Source organism: Megalops cyprinoides, chromosome 5 (assembly GCF_013368585.1).
Source record: "Megalops cyprinoides isolate fMegCyp1 chromosome 5, fMegCyp1.pri, whole genome shotgun sequence".
Lineage (NCBI taxonomy): Eukaryota > Metazoa > Chordata > Actinopteri > Elopiformes > Megalopidae > Megalops > Megalops cyprinoides.
This window is the reverse complement of record NC_050587.1, coordinates 17,303,116-17,323,903: the sequence shown is the minus strand read 5'-3', so window position 1 is coordinate 17,323,903 and position 20,788 is coordinate 17,303,116. Positions and strand designations below refer to the sequence as shown.

Here is a 20,788-nt window from a genome sequence, read left to right as displayed (position 1 = left end):
GCATTATTCTTCAAGGTATTCTGTGGCATTGCATGACAGCGATTGCTTTGCAGGGAGCCTGATTAGTGCCCATGGCCAGAAATAAGCATGACAAGCAAGTTGTATAATATTAATATTTGGAGAAAGAACCACTGCATTTCCCTCCATTGTTTTCCTCCATTGTATGATTGGTGTAAAGGTTCCACAGTTTTCCTAACCGATTTGATCGGTTGGCTTCACATCGCACTTAAAAGCAGTTTTATTCCCAGCACGCAGTGCAATAGGAGTTTCAAGAGCGTTTTTTTCATCCCCATAAGAACTCATTCTCCCAAACTGAACTTGCGATCAGGTTGAAAACCAGTCCTGAAGCAAAGTCTTTATTGTGTGCGCCTTCACAAAACTGAGCGCTTTGACGGGGCTCTTTATTTATTTATTGATTTACAAATGAGTGTAATGAATCTCTCCTCTATGGATTTCCACCTGCCTTCTTTCATTTCTGTCAAGCAAAGTCATTTTCTGAATATGCACTGTTTGGATTTTAACCACAGTAAGTATTCAACTTTGTTGCTTGACCAAAATGATTATTTAGAATGACACGTAATTGAAAGTGACAGGGTAATTGAGCATTCTGTTACCACAGATGTAACCGACTGTTTTCTTCGTCGTGAGCAGATTGCGCTTTTCGGTTAACGGGGAAAAAATGGGTGGTCACTAGAACTGAGTAGGAAAATCCTGTGATAAGCAGCAAGAGATTTAACAGTACATTAGTTCTGTTTTTCTGTTTTAACTTTTGTATTTTTTTAAATGCATTATTGAAATGTGTTGTCTGTCTATAGCATCCTATTTATCTGTGCATGTAATTTTCTCTGTGATTCCTAACACTTGAAATTTGCACTTCATAGGAAAGTTTTCCCGACTAAAAGAAACTGCTTATGATCACAATAGCTGCTGTCAGTTACTGGCTGTGATGCGTGTTGCTATTAAAAAACCATTTACTATATGAAGGCATTTTTCATGCATTATAAAGCATAGTACATGTGAAGAAGGAAAAACCATGCACATGTAACTGCAGAAAACTTCTATTTGCTACAGAAATGAATGAGTACATCAATGAATGGTAGTTCTGCCTTTTAAAATCTCTCTAGCACATTTTTCAAGGACGCACACAAGTGGCAATTGTAAAGGTGCTCTAATTTTGATAGTAAATCAGTGTCTTGAATTGTTGATTAATGTATGCTATCTGTCCTTATGAAATGTTTGCACATTAGCAGGCATATCCAGAGTTGATGTTTTAGATTCATTGTGTCTCATAGGATATTTTATACTTAATGGTGATACTTGTCAGATATAAACCAATTGTATTGTTTTGTTGCCCTTGTGTGTTCAAAGCACTGAATCATGTGGCATATGGAGCTGTAAATGATGCTTTGCACAATTGATGAATTGTGTATAGCACCACCAAGGATGCAGGTAAAGTACGGATTACCCCCAACTGCAATCACGTGTTGTAAGAATTCACCACTGTACAAAAGACCTTCCTTGCACATAAAAGGTTGTGTAATCTTGTGCACGCGGGGACCTAAAATGAAAATGGTGAAATCGACTGCCTTGACGGTCGTGGCGTTAAACCATTAATCAAAATAACCGTCCGGTGCTATAATTTGGCCTTGCGTAATTTGAAACCCAGAAAGGATCTAACGCACTGTTAAATCTCCTGCTGATTATCACAGGATTTCCCACTCAATTTGCCATGACCACCTTTTGTTTCACGTTGAAGTGATGCTGTGAGAGTGTGGGGGTCCTCTGGTAACGCCTCTCAGAAGGCAGCTTGAGACCATGCCAAAGCAGCGTGTCCATTTTCTCTCACGTCCCCCTCACACCATAGTCTTCCCATCAGTCACCATTGCACGATCATGTGGAAGCCCGCTCCCACACATTGGTAAGAGGATTTCGATTGAAAACGCTTGAAGATCAGACTTTACCCATGTGCGGCCACTGCTAATGTGCAGATCAGGTCTGCGGTATTGGGAATCCTATCACACGGGTGTCTCCCTTTAATCTGTTAACTGCGATGCTGGTCACAGGCAGTCTGATGTGTTACGATGTATTTATTGTTATAGATTTGCTCTGTCCTCCTTTTACCTTGTATACATTTTGCTAATTCTGTGATAGTTCTATGCTGGTGTAACCAACCAGACAAAGAATAGGAGCCAGACTTAATCAGTGTCATCGTCAAAGGGCCACCATTTAAAAAAAGGGAAAAAGGTTTGTGAAACTTGAATACCCAATTAATTTATTACTTTGACAACTGGCTAATGTTTTCATTATTCATCCACATATTATCATAGATCATCGTCATTTCTATGAGTAATCAGTTTTATTTTACATATACATTGCAGTTTTACAGCTTTTATGCATCTGTTGAGATACTGAGAGAGTAATAGGTGAGCTGAATATTTCTTGCTCAGGAACGCCCCTGTATTTGTCCATGATAGCATTTTATCAGGACACAACAGTAACATTTGTAAGCATGACATCAATCCAGTTCATGATGGATGCATTTTTTCCTTTATGCTCACTCCAGGGGCCACACATGAGGGCCTTTGGCTGCAGGTTTACCACGTCTGTTCCATGCCCTAACATCTTACACTGGTACACTAAGTTGTAAGTAAGCCTGTTCCATGCTGAGCAGGTCATAAGGTAAGGGATTATCCAGACATCTGCAGCATGAATTGACAGATGAAGTAAATCCCCTTGCTAGTCGATCTCTCTGTAAATTTAGTCCCAAACAGAGAGGCAGTGGACACAGTTTTTAAAGTCTGATTCAACTCTGCGGGGTGTTGAGCCCACACCCTTCTGGTCTCAGGGCAGAGGTTGTAACAACAAGGCTACAGAAGTTCTTTCATTTGGGTTGTAGGTGTGTCATAATCAGACAGAGAGAACCACAGATTTACCAAGCAGATATGGTCAGTAGTTAGACCAACTTCCTGCTTTGAATTGAAATAGTTCATTTTTGATTATTGAGTAAATCTCCAGGGTTGTGCACCTGGCCTAGATTTATGGGGGTGACTCAGGGTACCAAAGGTGTGGAATAAAACTTCTTGTTTTGACGTTGTAAAATAATCAAAATTCCTAGGACGAGGTTCATGCCACTGCCAGAGGTATTTGTGCCCATATGGATGTCTACTTAGTTTGGTTAGAAGTAAGCACCTGTCACACAGACTGAATCTTTGGCTGTGACCCAGTACAAAAAAAATGATCCTACCTTGACTTCAGTCTGGATTTAGGTCTATGCAAAACACTGTGAGAGGAAAGTGATGCTGCTGTCTTTTTTGCATTATAATGCTCTGAGAGTTGTATTTCTAAGCCTAAAGGAAGGAAGAAAGTGTAATTTCTGCAGTTATTCAAAGCTGTGTATTTTATTAAAAGTAAATAATTTAAAGCAGCATCATCATCTGATCACTCTTCACCACTTGCTGCAGTTCTAATATATTCCCTTATCAACCAATTGCAAGAATTTTTTTGAAGAGTAGTTTTTCTTACTATAACCAAACATTTTGTACACATTGGGGGTGGGGGGGTGGGGGGTGGCTATGCAGCACTTTTCCTGAGTTTCTCATGTGTTTATTCATTCCACTGCTTTATTTTTTGGCTTTATGCGCTCCAATATAACGGCTGTTAAAAGAAGTGCATTAAATTCAACAGCACTTGGCCAGGCATGACAGTTAAGGACAGCTGGCACGGTAGACTGAATATATTCTGTAGGATTTCATGCAGGTGCCTTAGTGGTTTTGTTTAGGATAGCATGAGTATTCTTATACTTCACTCACACATGGGAAGGTTACTCAATGAGACACTCAAATTCAGGGATATATATGATGTATCTTCCAAAGTGAATGCAGTAAAAGGTAGGTTGTATTTCACTATTACGAGGAGATTGCTACTAGGCAATTATTGTTAAAAGTTGGTACTTGCATGCTGAAATCCTACATCAGCAGAATAGCATAGGTGTTTTTGTATGCCACATGATTGCAGGCTCCTGTAATGGCTTTTACCTGTGTACCTTTACCAAGTACCTGTGTCTGATTCAGCATATAGAAAGTCATATAACACTTCCACTGCAGTTGTATTCAAAGTCGATAGTCTTGAGCTAAGCTTAGAGGACCGACTTCCAACAGTCAGAGATAAACCATTCAACAGTGAAATGTTCCAGAGGCTGTGTTAAGCAAACTGTTTCTTTTAGAGATTTGTTGTTTTGGACAAAGGCTGAGCAGATACTCTGATCTGAATATTACTTGGGTGGCTCAGCACATTCATTGAAGCCCTAACTATACAAGTCAGTGAGTCTGTGCAGTATTGATTAAAATAAAAAAAACAAATACAAACCTACAACAATGAAGAAGCAGCTATTGTTGGGCAGCTGTGGGCAAAGAAAGACACAATGGCAACCGATGCAAGGACCGGAGGGGGGGGAGCACAGAGGACGGAAGCAGAGGATGTAAAGCTCATTTAGCTATTGCCAGAACACAAGCGTTTATTTGATCCACTGTGATCCTTTTATTTCCTGGCACCAGGCGGCTCGTAAACAGCTACATGCTGAGGTGGAGAGGCATACTGTACCAAAGCGTCTTGATTTCAGAACCCGCATCAGTCCCAACTCCAGCGACTCTGCAGTTGAAAACTTCTGCCATTAAAAATAATCATGTTGTTGCTCTAGGCTTTACACAGATTTTCTAACAGACAAAAACTGAAACAAAGTGACCTGCTCCTCTTGTCTGAAGCGATTCCACACATGATGCCAAACCAATTAGCTAAGCAGCATGTGCGGGTTTTTGTTTTGTTTTGTTTCTGTGGACTTGTGCCAGAAAAGATGAAATCATGTATGCATATGGAAAATAGTCCATAATAATCTGTAAAACACAATCCAAACCCACCTCTCAATATCAAATATGTACACAGATACTATTTTGTGTGCTTTGTGTGTATTCTAAAATACAGTCTCTAGTTTATAGTTAATTATCTACTTTATGAACATCAAACATATTTTTTTCATGCAACCAAGCTTTGGAATTGGCAGTCTTATACTAGACACTTCTCAGCATGATAAACTCTACAGGAGTGCTGAGTCCAGGTGAATGCAGTCCTTTTTGTACACTCACCTGCATCCAACAGCTTTATTCCACTGAAGCTCTCTCAGCATCACAGCACACTACAGCAGGGTGGGTGCTCATTGGAGTATAGCTGCCTCTCCACTGACGTCACTCAAGCAACTTGCAGGGGCCAAACAAATCACAGCGTGCTTGAGAGCAGTGAGACGACCCCTGCCGACATACCCACCTGTACCCCAGGAAGAACAAAGGCAATTTGTTCGGCTGCCGTGGGCTCATGGTCATTGTCAGGTGATGTGATGGCTGAGGTCAAACCTAGCCTGTAGAGCTCAGCTTGCATTCAAGGCAAGCCCCTTAACTACTGAGCTACCCTGGAGCCCACCATTTATATCTTTGATAGGTTCCCCCAGAATACTTTTTTTGTGTGTGTTTACCTCTCTGACAAAAGAATCTATGGCAAAGTGACAAACCATCCAGTGAAAATTCTCTACAATATAAAAATAATACTTTTAATAAGATGATCCTTTTATGCTCTCAAAAGCCAGGACATATTCTTTCCTAGCATGATTGCACATGTATATCCCCACCTTTAGACACTTTGGCATTGATTGAGGTGCAGTTCCTATGTACGAGCAGAATGAGCCGCAGGCTGTTAACAGCCACCTGTGTCAGGAAGGGAAGAGATGAAGATGATGGTGGCCCGCTGCACATTACTTAGACCCTAATCTTGACAAGTCATTACTGCAGGCTCTGTCATCTGGTCTGTCCAACTGCCCCATCATTGCCAGCCTTGCCTGCTCGTGACTGAGCAATTTTCTCTCCTGCCATGAGGGTTTTATGCGTTTTTTTTTTTTATTGTTGCTGTTTTTTTCCCCCCAAAGCACCAAGGGGTATGGTAAAATAGTTTTATACTTTAAACATTATGGCAACAAATTCACAGGCAGCAGGAGCATTGCACTGGGACCTCTAGATTTGTTCATGCTCGTAACTAAACTCTGTCACAGTTTGACTTAACAAATAAATGACAGTGATGTATGTGTGCATGCAGTTTTTATATGTAAATAAATGTAAACATGGAAAGGGTTAATGCTGTCAACAGTCGATATAGAAAGAGCAGCAGGAGTGGAGGGGGGGAGGGGTTAATGTCTCTAACTCATCCAACTCTGCTTGGGGTTTGATCGACCTTGACACGAGGTTATCTGTAATACTCAGAATACTCAGAATCCTGTTTATTGTCAGGCCAAAGCTCAAGGCGACAGACAGTTCTTAATATGTTTTTCCATCAGTTTTGTGGGTTTTGAAGAAACAACACAGATGCACTGTGCTGGCAGGTCTTTTCCTCAGGTCACAATGTTAAAGGTCAAGGTTTGCAATTCTTCTGATTGGTTTTCCAATTTCCCATCTTGACAAAATGAAAGTTTTCCTCACTGTCCCCAAGAACTGCTTTGATCCTTGTATTGCATGGTCAAACAGCATGGTCACAGGGCCTTTTAATGAATCATTTGGTTACTTTTATTTTATCTGATAGTAATCTCTTTAGTTCCTTATTGCTTGTCCTTTTACAGTTCTCCATGGACAAATATCCATATCTGCAGTGCTTTCTTGGAATATCTTTATAGATGACCGCAGAAGTTGTCCACAATCTTGCTACTAAACACACAGGTACCCTACTTAAAATGCCTGATTTCTCTGTATTACATCAGTTTCATATTTTTAGAAGATTTTCTAAATTTCAAAGCGCTCGCTCCTGTTCAGTGCTTTTCATGTAGTTGGGTATCCACTCACTAAGGAATGCCACGTGGCAGTATTCCTGCTTCCATGGTGCATCGTTATTTATGCTGCATCATGTACGCACTATCTGCGCTGCATTCCCTGTTATGGGCCAGCAGAAATGCTCCTCTTACCTGCCCATAAATGTATGCAAGTACCATGAGCATGCAGAGGCTATGGAAGTGGCCAGATGAAGGCTTTGACATCTTGGTCTGAGACGCAGTGGACTTCACACCAAGCCCTGTGACCTCAGGGGTTAACGCAGCCACTCCAGGTATCTCCGTCACGGGAGTCTGCAGACGGGTCTAATTTAAAGCCTCAGACCCTCGGCGACAGACACACCTCAGCACGGCCAGAGGTCCAGTTTTCATCCCATGTCTTGGCTCCCTCGTCTCTCCGGTTTCTGAACAAATTAGGAACACTGTTCCTACAGAAGGTCAGAATATTTTAGAGGGAGATGAGGTGACACTGTAAAAACCCCTCATTTGTAAGGCAAACGTGCCTCTCTCTCTGTCTCGCTCGCTCGCTCTCTCTCTTTCTCTCTCTCGGCCTTGTGAGAAATGGAGTATAGTTGAGAGTAGAATTAGGCATGCCATTAGGTTTAATGGGGTTGCACACTTGAAATATGTCTCCCATCTCACACAATAAAACAACTCATGAAAGGAAACTCCAGTGCCCTTCTTCACTTGCAACATTAATAGTGCGGAGCAGAACAACAAAAAAAAAAGTCATCTACGTACCTGATATTTATGTCTATAAATATAGAGTATAGATTCTAAATGTGGAGGAACACTTACTTTAATGCAGGTTTGAAATGATGAGATATAAAAGAGAAAACTTAATGTTTGTTTCTTTAAAGGCTTCTACCTTTTTGACATACTCTTACAGACATCCGTCTACGTGTTGAGTCTGTTACAATTTTATGTGATGAAAGTACAGACACAAATACAAAGCTGCGATTTGACGTTTCAGATCAGTGGGTTATGATTTAATCCAGAAGCCATTGTAGTTTTGCATGTCTGAAACAGAAAAGCTTGATCTTTGCCTCTGGATTAAAGCACAAATAAGACCGTGTTTCTAAAGAGAGTTAACAAAGTTTTCCTCAAAGTGATTTTATTTCCTTAGATTTACTCCAACATCTGCAGGATTTGGATATGTAAATTCAGAATGTTTAAAAGTCCCTCTGCTGTAATAAATTAAATACCTTTCAGTTCTAGTCATGTGGATCAGAAGCTTAACAACACTTGAAGGCGTAAATTCAATCACAAGACCAGTTTTGAAGAGTAGTTTGAATATGACTGAGGTATATTTCAAAGAGGTGTTTTATGTTGTGTGAATGTACCAGAAGTTGCCCTGCTGTGGAGTTTTTTTTTTTCTTCAATAAGGTACGTTACCACTTCAGTGAAAGTTGGTGATCGATATTTTAAATAAATCAAACCAGTTTTCATTTTCACAAAAAAAATTGCACATGTGACATTCATAAATTCATATTGCCAGTTGTCTTTATGAAAGATGTCATTGAATGGTGTTACTACAATAAGGGACCTTTATGCCATGTCTTTTTGAGGATGTTTGTTTTAAAATGAATTCATGAAAGTTCTTTTATTATTATTAAACATCATAGGATCTCTTCTAATTCACACTTTTTAAGGTGAAGGGTGTTTGTATAATTAGAGCATTGTTTGATTTTCTTAGGGAGATATGTACTTTCAAAAGGTGAATGTATTCCAGACCTTCTGCAAATGCCTAATCCAATTCCACGTACTCTCTTAGATAAAGGTTAGGAGGTCTTGCATTATTATGCATGGGCCTTTGCAACCATTAACTGGAGCTTCTTGAAGATATTAGCTACAGGGCAATTCTTATAATCCTTAAATGCGCTGGTATTCTCCTTGATTCAATTGAACTATTCTTAGGCCTTTTATTTGGTCAATGAAGACAAATGATATACTGCCCTCTCTTAATGCTATTTTGCACATCACACACCACTAAGGAGCCCTGCCTTTTCTTCTGAGTGGACTCCCTGAGTCTGCAGAACGATAAGGCTTCCATTTCAATCATATTTTAAATAAAGGTCAACGGAGGTGAATGCAATTTTAGGCTTTGGTGGGAAAATATATTCTGTTATGTACGTCAGTGCCAGGAAGATTAAACCATACTGAATACAAGATTAGAGGAAGCTCAGTCATATATTTTACCATATACTGTTGGCTTCACTGGAAAAGGCTCCCATCCAGGTTAATACTGGCCATTTGAGCTACTGTGACCTCCAAATGGAACATTGTCAGGGAGCCTACTAACTCACAATAAATGTGTTCTTCAAAACCATGGAAATTGAATATATATGGTTTATAATATCGTTTTTGAACACCCCCTTGAAATAATATATGTATAATGCAAATAAATGTCATGATAATGTCAAGACCAGTTTAAATCTGAAAACCACGCATCCAAAATGTGCGCAAGTGTGTGTGCATGGCTTCAGTGTTAAATCAGGAAATGAGTTTCTTCCGAGAAGCTGCTTCAGTGTGGAGCGGTGTAACCTCAGTTATCATCTGTTGTCAGGTTTATGTGCTATTGTAAAGGGGAGAAACCAATTAACCCTGCTGTTGAAATCACGGGACTTGTTTGTTTTGCAGTATGTTGAGACATGTGACGTGACAGAATACCATGTACCACAGGGCTAATGCAGCATAGTGCTAAACTGTGCTGCAGTGATAGCCTTCTCCCTCTCTGTACATTTTTCCCCATGCAATGCATTTCCATCCATCTTATTTAGGGCCCTCCAGCATCATCCATGCTGCGGGGATGTCTTATTTGATTTGGCTGTTTACAGGACTGTCAGTTTTCAAATTAGCACTGCACCCAGAGCTATATCTCCTCTACACAGGGCAATTTAAGTCTGTGTACACTGGTAAAAACAATTTGCCAGGAAAAAAGATAATCTGGATGGAAAGAGACCCACTAAAGTTTTGCCTTATATGTTTTTCCAATCTAATCATCTTCATTGCTCTTACTTATCTCACTAAAGCAGTTTCTTTGAGTGACAATCTAATACACCCAACTCCCCTGCCCGGGAGACGATAGTCAGCACAAATGCCAGTTTTAACTTCCTGGAAAATATGGGAGTAGCTGTAGGCCCTGTTTCAGCCAGGAGTTTGTAAAACTCCTAATCCTGGAGGGAGTTATAGATTGGTGTGTGAAATTGAAATCCCCACCCCAGAGATACAGGGTGATGCTCCCACCACCTCTGACAGTGTCGTTATTGCTACAGCTTTTGGATCCAGATACATTGGTGTGCAAGGATTCACTTGATTTTGAAGAAAAAAAAAACATTTTAGACTTAAATTGCAGTGTTTGAGGAAATAGTGTTGTGTCATGATGGGATACAGCAGGAAAGGGTGGGAGGTGTTCAAAAGAAAGAAAGTATACCCGGCACAGCTTTTTAATCAACACATTGTCAAGAAACCGCTGCTAATTGCAGTTTTTCCCCGAACGCTGTCTGCTCAGTTTTCCTGAGCCCTGTGCACCAGCTTTAATTGTGTTGCATTTTCAGGCAGTGTGCAGAGCTAAACACTGTATGCAAATTGAATGTTATTCGGAGCTAAGGAAACTGAAAATACACTATATGCCCATATCCAGCTAGATCTCAACAAATAACAGTGCTGAACTGCCTTGTTTGGGTCATAAAAATTCTGTTGATTTGTTTATTTGGATTATTGCATGACAGTGGTTATTTACACTTTTTTTTACAATCATTCTTGAAATTCGAGATTAGAATGCCTTGATTTGACATTATTAATGCATGTGCACCACTATATGCTGTGTTACAGTTCACTGGTCGGTATGGAATCTCATGAGCAGTCTGGAATCATGATGAGTGATGAGTGCAAAGATAAAAGAAACTCACAAAAACTCCACGCATACTAATCCACAGCACATCATTTATGGCTTTTCATTTCTGTTGCACCACGGTCTGACAGCTTAAAAAATAACAGCACTTAAGGAATTCCGAAATTCTAATATATTCTGCATACCACTCAATCCTACTGAAGGCTGGCACCAGGGAGAAACAACCTGAAAACCAGGAGTGCGTCAACAACCACTCCACATTGGTGACAAAAAAAAGAAAGAAAACCTTGACCGAAACCTTGTCTGTCTAGCAGAGGGACATTAACTGAATTAAATGTGTGTGAAAAGGGGACGCAGAAAAGTGTTCCTGTTGTTGAATCCAGGCAGCACGATCCACGCAAACACAAGTCACCGTGTTTCCGTAGACGAGCTGTGATCCCGTTCATCAGTGTCTTGCGTCCTTCCTCCACAGATGGGTAAACATCAAGGCGGCCTTTTTCTTTTTTCATATCCTGTGTCGGCGGCGAAGCGCTTCACTCCCCCCCGTGCTCGGCTGGGGGAAGATTTACGATCGCAGCCATTTCATCTGATACCGCTCAGCTGCTGCTTGGGTGTCAGCCAGCGTGCGGCTCCTCGTCCCTCAGTGTCCGCCCACCTTGTGGGGGGGGGGCGCCGCTGTATAAGCGGTCAGGGGCCGCCTCGGCCGAGCACAGGGAACGGGTCAGCCTCAGAGCCCGCGCACAGCGGCAGGCTCCAGCTAATGCACTTTTTATTGTGATGTGAGAACTGCCCTTTTTGTGCAGGTACAAAGCAAGGTGCTTTTTTTTATTATTGTCGTTCCGTACAAAAAATATCTCACTACAGATTGTTCCTTGTTCCTCACGCTCTGAAATAACAGCTCAGTGTGGAGGATCGTCTTACAGCAGCATAGAAGAATGTCATTCAGACAGAGGGAGTGAAATCCACCCCTCAGTTAGTGGAAACAACTAGCAATGCAAATATTTAGTTTAGTGTAAGTAACTGTTTAAGTGACGCTGAGGAAAGAGACATGCCTTTTCACCGGCCTTGCTCTCTATGCGTCTACTGTGGGGTGCCTGTGAACTTGGCACGCAGCCCCACCACCACTACCAGTGCGTGGAAAAAAAGGAAATTTTAGTCCTTGGTGTGAGACGGACATTCAGATGCACCAGAGTGGAACGGATACTGGATAAGCATTCAGCTGAAATGCATGCTGGGTGATGTGGAGATGTCCATTTGCAAAGGCACTGTGCGGAGCCTGAAGCCTCATGCAAGCCTGCTTCATTATGAGGGTTTCAATTGCACTCGCTTTAAGCTCGCTATGTCCTTGCTCTTTCAGTAGGTTTGTCATGGACGTCTCTCTTCAGATTACAGAAGAGATGGAACACCACAAAAGCCACCACAGATAAAACCCAATCATAGTTAACTGTCCTCACCTTTTCAAATGAATGAATTTGGAATCTACAAAAACATGTAATTAAATGTTTCCTTTTGCAGTTAGAGCAAAATTAGTTCAAGGCAAACCTCTTTGTATTTTTAAAGATAATTGCCAGCCAGTTTTTTTTTCTTGTAGATACTCAGCAGTATAATACATCTAATAATAATAAATTACAATGAAAATTGCATTTTAATAAATTATCTATTGGTAGTAACATGATTACAAACAAAAAATGCTTGCAGGTTAATAAAATATAGTAACTGTTTCTATTACTTCATAGTTTTCCAGCAGTGTTGCTCACAAAAGGCAGAATCATGTTCAGATCAATAGAGATGTTTTGCCAGAAAACTGAAAAAGCACAGTCCTGCAAAACAGCACAGATACTAATTGGTGTAGAACTTTTTTCCTACTCTCAATTAACAAAGTTTCTTCACTGTTGTATAATACTTTTGAGGACAATCCTGTTTTGTGCAACACATATGCTGTTACAAAGGTCAGCATAACCTTTCATGTAAGCAAAAAACTGAAAGCCTATGGTTTTAACCAACAGAATACATTAGTATTCTTAATAGACAAAAAACTAAGCATTTTTTTGAAGGTATTCTTGGGGACAGAGTATTTCAGGGACAACAATTAGATTTTTTTTCCCTTAAAGATTCAGTTCAGGGTTGAATTTGGAAGAAGTACATGGTGGGCTGATGTCAGCAGCATGTTAAATGTTGGCACATCTGTCCCAAACATTCCCCTGGGCTTTAGTTTTATTAATTTTCTCCTCCTTTCAGAGAACAGCCCTTTGTGGCTTTAAAGGTCATCAAAATAAAGGGAGCTGAATATTATTTACTCTTTCTTTGTTTCGGTTGCATCGGAATGCACATGGCGAGATGGGGTTGAACTACATGTCCAGGGTTTTTTTTTCTTTCCAAATACCCATTTCTTCAAGGAGCCATTCCATTTCTTTTCAAAGTTATTTTTGGATTAGATTGGGAAGGGCAGCCGGCCACCTCCGTCGCTATCTTAGACAGTGAATAAAGCATGGTAGGTGTTCACTTCATTTCCTCGCTGTCAAGAGGCACAGCCAGGCTCCAGCTACACTTGGAGTCATTACCCTGGCAGCATGGGGGTGAGAATGATTTCTCCAGAACATCCAGGGTCAGAGGATATACGCTTTCTCCCCCTGTGGAGGCTCCATTAGTGTGCTTTTCAGCACAGGGACCTGACTGCATTATCTCAAGCAGTATGGGTTTGTTTGATGTTTACAGGCAGGTGCTCAGTCGCTGTAACGAACCTGACTGGACGTCGTCATTTGTCAAACTGCTTGCTTCATGTTCCTTATGTGTGACGACTTAAGGAAACGGAAAATAAAACTTCAAGTGTTACAGAAAGTTGGTTTGTTTGGTGTCGTTTGTCACTTTTCCTCTTTGGCAGCAAAAGGCTTTGAAGTGTATATATTTTTTTTTCTCAGGGTTAAAGTTAAAGGTTTGGTTTGTCATGTTTCCTCTTGGGCTAGATTCCATGGAAGTGCTCCGCCATTCTGAAAGTGGGGAGGGCTCTCATTATGGGATCAGTTCAGATCCCCGCGCCTCATCTAACTCCTGACCCGAATCGCAGCGTGATCCAGACCTCTCCAGCAGACTGAGTTGAAAGTGCGCTCAATCACCCTGGGGCTTGTACAATACCCCGGCTGATAGAGTCGAGGGAGCGCAGCCATGATAGTGTCCCTTAATCTCACACAGGGATCTCGCCGCGAGAAACTGCCTGGTGGGAGAAAACAACCTGTTGAAGATCAGCGATTTCGGCATGTCGAGACAAGAGGATGATGGGATATACTCTTCATCTGGCTTGAAGCAGATTCCCATCAAGTGGACGGCACCAGAGGCGTTGAACTATGGTGATTCTCCCAAGCCTTTCTTTTCATTGTCTTTTCAATGAATGTTATTTTATAATATAAAATCATTGCCCCTCCTTGTTGGACCAAATTGGTGATGTCAACCAGGCAGTGTTATATACTGGGTTAATTTAACATGAAATATTTTTTTTGTTTTTAAATTTGTCAATATTAGACCATAAGTAGAGGGAATTTTGAACAGGTTTACTATAATCTATTTGAAAAGCAAAGCGATTCTAATTTTTAAGATATACAGCATGCAGTAGTTAGTCATTGTCGATTAGATAACATTTGTAACAGTGCAGCAGTTTTTTTTGTTTGCAAATAGGCAGAGGAAAAAGGGAAAGCTCATGGTTAGACATTTAGATATTTAACTAAAGAAGAAAAGGCACTGACAGGATTGTCATTGATAATGTCACAATTCCATCGGCTTTGCTTGCACAGCTGAAGATGGATGTCGTCTTTGTGCCAGCAGGCATTGCAGACACATTTTGATATGATGGGAAAAAACTGCTTATGCTTTGCTGCGGTTTTCCCTCACTGTCAGAGGAAACGTCCAGTGTGCCATTTCTTCTTTTTCTGTTAATCTTATTTGGAGATAAACAAGATTGAGATTTCTTGTTTATCTTTAAAAAAAAAAAAACCAATAGGAAAAATGTAACCGAGCATATCGCTGCACCGCCTGCTGCTGTTTTTTTTTTTTTTTTTTCACGATCAGAATGTCAGAGTGTTAGCCAGGCGGGTGACCGTTCCGTCACCCTGCTGTCGCTTGTGTCGTTTCCCAGGGAGATACAGCTCGGAGAGCGACGTGTGGAGCTACGGGATCCTCCTGTGGGAGACGTTCAGTTTAGGAGTCTGCCCTTACCCCGGAATGACCAATCAGCAGGCGCGGGAGCAAGTGGAGAAAGGTAGGCGTCCTTTTTACCCAAGCCCCCAGGGCGCTGGAGGCCCCCTTCAAAAACACAGCCAAAGTAACATGTGAAGTGGTTGTATTTCTTGCAAGGTTCACAGTTAGAGAGAGGTTAGGACACAATACGAGCAACCAGAGGCCCATAGGCTGAAAGCCCAGATTGGTCAGTACTGTTGTACTCTTAAGGCCATGGTAATTTATGGCAGCGACTCCTGTTACCAAAAAAGTGCAAGAGCGCTTGTAAAAAATAAATCCTAATTTGGCTTTAATGTATTTATTGTGCTTGTCCCTCAGATGGTGTTTTTTTTTGTTGTTGTTTTTGTTGTCTAACTTTTTTTTTTTACCTCAGAAAAGATCTAAACCTTCTAAACCCTAAATCAAATCATTCCCTGATTCTTTTGGGACATATTTTTCAGTGAAAGATTTGCTAATGCATAAGAACAGCGCATATGCTCATTAGTTTCTGCAAATAATCCTCTTTGTAAAAAAGAATAAAGAAAGACAGGTTTTGACAATCAAGTAAGTGGAGCATAGTTACAAATATGCCATGCAAATGATAACAGATGGGCAGCATTCACATGTCCTTGAGAAGGTAACAACTGTTGGCTGTATTTCATTCATAAACTACTTTTTCAAGCCAGCCACTCAGAAGACAGAGACACTTTATTAACGTGTGATGCTTGGGTGACCATGTCAAGAGGTGACAACATCTTCCTGAGTCTTCCTCTGGTCATCCTCAAACAATTCTTGAGAAAAATGTCACAGCTGCCAAGATCAGATATGCATGGTGCCATCTTCCTGCCAGACTGACATTTTTTCATTTTTTCTTTTTATCCCTCTATATTTGTCTGCTATCACTGTTGCCTAGTTTTGGACAGCCAGACCTGAAAATGCCTCCACACAGATATTTGGTATATGCACCAGATAGCCAGCTAGATGTACTTCACATTACAAGTTCGGTCTCCACCCTTGTTGAAGCTGTAACTGTTTTCATTTGCTGGCTTACTATGAACATTCTTGAATGGGTGTGGTCCAAAACTCCAGAATGTCCTAGACAGCCAATGGAAGGAATGCAGGAGTTGAATATCTGGTAAATGTATAGATCATCTGTGGTTTCCACATATGGTTTTGCTTCTCGTCCGCACAGGATACAGGATGACCTGCCCGCAAAAGTGTCCAGAGGAGGTTTACAAGATCATGCAGAGGTGCTGGGAGTACAAACCAGAAAATCGTCCGAAGTTTGCCGACATACAAAAAGAACTGACCTTGATTAAGAAGAAATAGCACATGTATGTGGGGAGGAGAACGATTTGTGCATTCCGACACCCCGAGAGAAATGTGCCGTATGTTTCAGCATCAACACTTTTCTAGCATGATTGTACAGTTGTGTACAATTTGACACAAGTCCACTGTGTTAAACTGCCTATGCAACAGCTGTTTTGAGCCACTGGCAAGAAAAGATGTTTCTTCTCAGCTTCAGGCACAACCAAATACCCAGCATTCCTAGGGTGCCGTGTGTTATCGATCAGGCCCTGTTAAGGTTTTACTGAATGATGGTAAAATTGGGACTGAGCTGAAAGCTATGAATGATACCTGCGCAGTTTCTCTCCTTTTAAGTTATTGTTTGTGACACAGTCCCAAGAGTAAAGGAAAAAAAAACAGCCGTGTCAGTCAAGCGAATTGCAGGATTTCAAGTAATTCTCCAACCCCCCTTGGAGAATCTGTGACATATCGTGTTTAGCCCCAGTGTTGAGGCCTCCCTATGAGGCCTGTGGTCCGCAGAATTTTGTCCTGTTAAGAGGGTCACCTTTATGCCCTTCTCTGTGGGACTCAGCACTGTACAGTTGAGAGTAAGCTTGATTTTTCTGTCCTGGGGAGTGCTCGGTGAATAAGGTCGGATTTGCTTTGACCAGCAGCCAGCTTACGATGTAGGGAGAAAAAATAAACCCTGCTGCTTATTTTTCAGTTTCCCCAAACAAGTGAAGCAAGCACAGAAATCTGGTTCAATCCACAGGGCTCCTTCGTCATGAACAATGATTGTACAGTCCATTGCATGATATAATGGATATCATATACGTAAGAATATGAGACTGGATATTAAACATGAGCATGAATTATGTGCATATCCTTCAAATTTCAATCTGTGCAAACAGTTGAGAAGGTAGCGTGGAATGCAGACTGTAGTGAATTTTGCCAGTGAAGCAGTACAGTATTCTTCAGTGTTTTTGAGAACACTGTTAATGGCATGAAACCCAGTAATAGATCAATTCAAAATATCCTCTGAAGAATGCATACAAAATAGGTCCCATTCATAGATTATTTCTTTACAAATCTGGGACTTTGTGACAGGATAAAATAGTCACACATACACATGAGGTTCAGATTCTCTATTTTGTAGCATAGAGAACATATTACATTCCAGTTAGCTGAAAGTAGAAAACACCATTTTTGTGCTTTACTGCCCCTTCAGAAATGTGTTGTGAGACATTTTTCATGGAGTCCTATAGAGGTTGTCTGTGGTGACGTATCCCTGGAGCTGCCCATACGCCTGGTATGATTTGAAGCCCATTCCACACAGGAATTCACAGAATTGCTCCACCTAACACTCTGTGGGAAAGCTTTGACTTGAACATAAAGGTTACCTGAAATGCATACTGTTTAAGTATTCAGTGCAGTCAAGGGTCTATTCTACAGCTTTCCTAGGATAGTGGGGGAAAAAATTCAAGGTTACATGATGTCAGCCATTTCATGAAAAATGTAAATGCTCTCTGGGTTGCCAAGCTTACAATTAGAAAAAAACTTCAGTCTTAAGTAATCTTGAAATCATTTCAGTTGTTATCAGTTGACAAAAAACATCATGCTAAAATTGGATGGGTATTACCTGACAGGTGAATTGTAATGACCTGCATATCCTTCTCACAGCCCAAATAACTCCCATGGGTAAATGTTCTAGAATAGGTCTTTCAAATCAAAAGTGGTGTGGTCAGTTGAGGATTGACTTTTTATGGTCTGACCCCCAAAGAGCACTTTCTGAAGGACAACTGAAAAAATCCCACCAAGCATATAGTTGGACATCCAGCACTTCATTCTGCAGCTGCCTTAATCCATCTGGAGAAACAATTTAGTCTCACGGCCCATGATGGGTAGCGCCAGTTGCAGATATTGAGAAATTTTTCACAGGCACATTTGTGCCTGTAAAGTCATATGTCCACGTAGCGGGAACGGCAGCTTTTGTGAGATCTCATGCTTCGGAAGAAGGCCTGTCAGTGACAACATACTTTGTTGAATTCAGCTTTTTATTGAGATTTGAGTGTTTGAAATTTCACAAGCCAACAAAATGCAAAGGCAAGCAAGTTGTCCTTTTGTGCTTGTGGAAGTAATGTGATGCAAATTACGGTAGCATATGCAAGGTGTTAGTGCAGGTATCGAATATTAGCATTTTTATGTATTTAAAGAGAGGTTGTGGATGCCTTTCAGTTTCATTCCAACCAAATGTGTACCATTGGTTTGCGGAGCACTGTTAAATTCCCTGTCAAATGTTTAAAAAATATTCCAAACGAGCAGATTCAGGATGCAGCAGTATGCACAGCTAAAAAAGAATGTGTTGCTCTTTACTTGCCCTCTCACCATCATTTCAGCCTATCAACCAGTCAACCCAAATCTATCAATAAAGGCAAGTTTTAGAAAAGTGTAGATGATATACATTAGTTGATATCTGTGAAATACCTTACATTCAGGCACATTGATCAGTCCTTTGCAAAGGTGGTGAAACCCTTGCAGAATATTAGAATGTTTATTATTATCCAGCAGAGAGATTAGAGATGATCGCTGTGTGTTTGGACTGGACTTTGACAGATGGGATTACATAGATGGCAGAGCTTTGGCCAAGAAGAGCTCAGGTTAAAGCACAGGCAAACCCACTTAGTCAACATTTGTCTTCTGGGAATGTCTTCCCTGTCTTTGTGAACTGTAACAAATCTAGAGGTCTTTTTGTTTATGCTCAGAGTGTGACTAGCATACACTACCATGTATAAGCATGTGAAATGTTCGGCGCTTCCTTGAGTCCATTATCAGTCTCATAAATTACTTAAGCACAAGCCATTAATCTCTTTCTGAAGAACTGATTCATTAGTTTGAAAGCAAGAAATGGAATTAATAGGGGTTTAATGAAGCAGTGAAAACATAAGATAGTTGTTCTTGAAACATTGTAAGCCATATCTGTGCGTTCGTCCCCACCAATGTCAGAGTGTCCTTGCTCAAATACACTCAGATTAAAACACACATTTTCACCTTGTTTCATTGGATGAAGCTTTCTTTCAGAATAACATAAGAAAAACATAATTTGTATATAACTTGAAATAAAAAAAAGTATCAGTGTAAGTTTATGAAAAGTGTATACTTCTGTCATGTACCAAGCTACCTTTCCTTGGTGATGCAATGCCTGTGTTACCATTTCATAGGGTTGCAGCTGTTTGCCTGATTTCAGAATGGAACATGAATAGATATATATAATAGGAGCCCAGACAGAGGTCCTACAACCAAAACTGTCTGTGGAGATATCCTTCAAAACATACAGCCCTGCTGCTGCTTTATTATTATTATTGTTACTATACAAGTTACCACTGTCTCATAAACAACAATTAAATTTGCAGACTTGCAGTGTTATGCTAGAGCTGTTTGTAGTCAGTTTGATTGATCTTGCAGACATAAGTAATCCAGCTTGAAACAAAGCTCCCAGACCTGTATTTATGGCCCAGATTTCTTTTATATTAATTTCCACCTCCAGCTAATTATCATGAAGCACAAAGTGATCTGATCCTTCCATTAACTTGTCAAAGCTTTGAAATTTTGTTTTACAAGTCTAATTTCCCTGTGCTGATGTAACCTGCATCTGTATTTACAGTGCCCTTAAGCCTTTATAAAAACAGCACTACACTATCAAAGCTTCCTTGATTCTGTGTCTTTAGATTAGCATCCAAAGTCTGAATAAAAGGTTCTTCTTGTTTTCCTTTCCCCACCTTTCAAATCAGAGACAGGGGAAAGAAGAAAAAAAAAAAGCGCCTCGCCTGTTTGAAATGCCTGATATTAAACTGCAAGGAAGCCTGTCTTAAGAGGTCACCTTAAATTGAAAATTACAAGACCTCATATCGCAGTGTCATTCAACCAACAAGAGCCGAGTTCTGGAAAGTAATGGTCTTCGCTCTGCAAATTAAATGGCATGACAGAGAGACAGCTCAATGTCTTCCTAATTGAAAGATTCAGCCTAATTGAAAAGAAGACTCTTCTGCACCAAATGCTCTATGAGACAGACCCCCTCGGGGTGTTTATGATGCAGTCTTGAGGTAATGTTGTGCTCCGCTGGAGGCAAATAAAGCGCGTACGTTTGGATGAATTACCATCACAAAGAAGGTGAAGTAAAAGCCAGGTGCAGAGACACTCTGTCAGAGCAATGTGTTGTTCCCCCCAGTGTACTCTCCATCTCTTGTCGATTCAAAAAACCTGCCTACATCAACATTTTCAGGCCCGGGGGGGGGATGCATGCTGCGGTCTGGCCTTGAGATTGGTCATTAAGGATATATATAGCAACTCTGAAGTCTATACAGGGAGCATAAAAAACATCACAGGGAAGAGTTCAGTGTTTATGGCGAAAGAATAAAGCAGGAAATGTTCACCTGACAGTATATGCGCTGTGGAAATTGCGGCATCTGTGAGGAGCTCTCAGTTGCAGGTGTTTTGTGCACTTAAGCAGAAGGGGGCCTGAAGTTGTATTTTACAGTCATATCCCACAGAGGGATTTTGGATGAGCACTCAAGCTCTTGCCCCAACTC

General features: G+C 40.8%; 1 protein-coding gene across 2 annotated transcripts in view; it reads left to right on the top strand.

The window, feature by feature from the left end:
* Window positions 1-20,788, top strand: part of fer (fer (fps/fes related) tyrosine kinase) — an 82,260-nt gene extending 61,472 nt beyond the window's left edge. For both annotated transcript variants that reach the window (XM_036528609.1, XM_036528608.1), the window contains 3 exons: window positions 13,899-14,053; window positions 14,836-14,958; window positions 16,108-20,788. In XM_036528609.1, coding sequence (XP_036384502.1) covers window positions 13,899-14,053; window positions 14,836-14,958; window positions 16,108-16,244 — 415 coding nt within the window. In that variant the 3' untranslated portion in view covers window positions 16,245-20,788. The remainder of the gene's footprint in view (window positions 1-13,898; window positions 14,054-14,835; window positions 14,959-16,107) is intronic.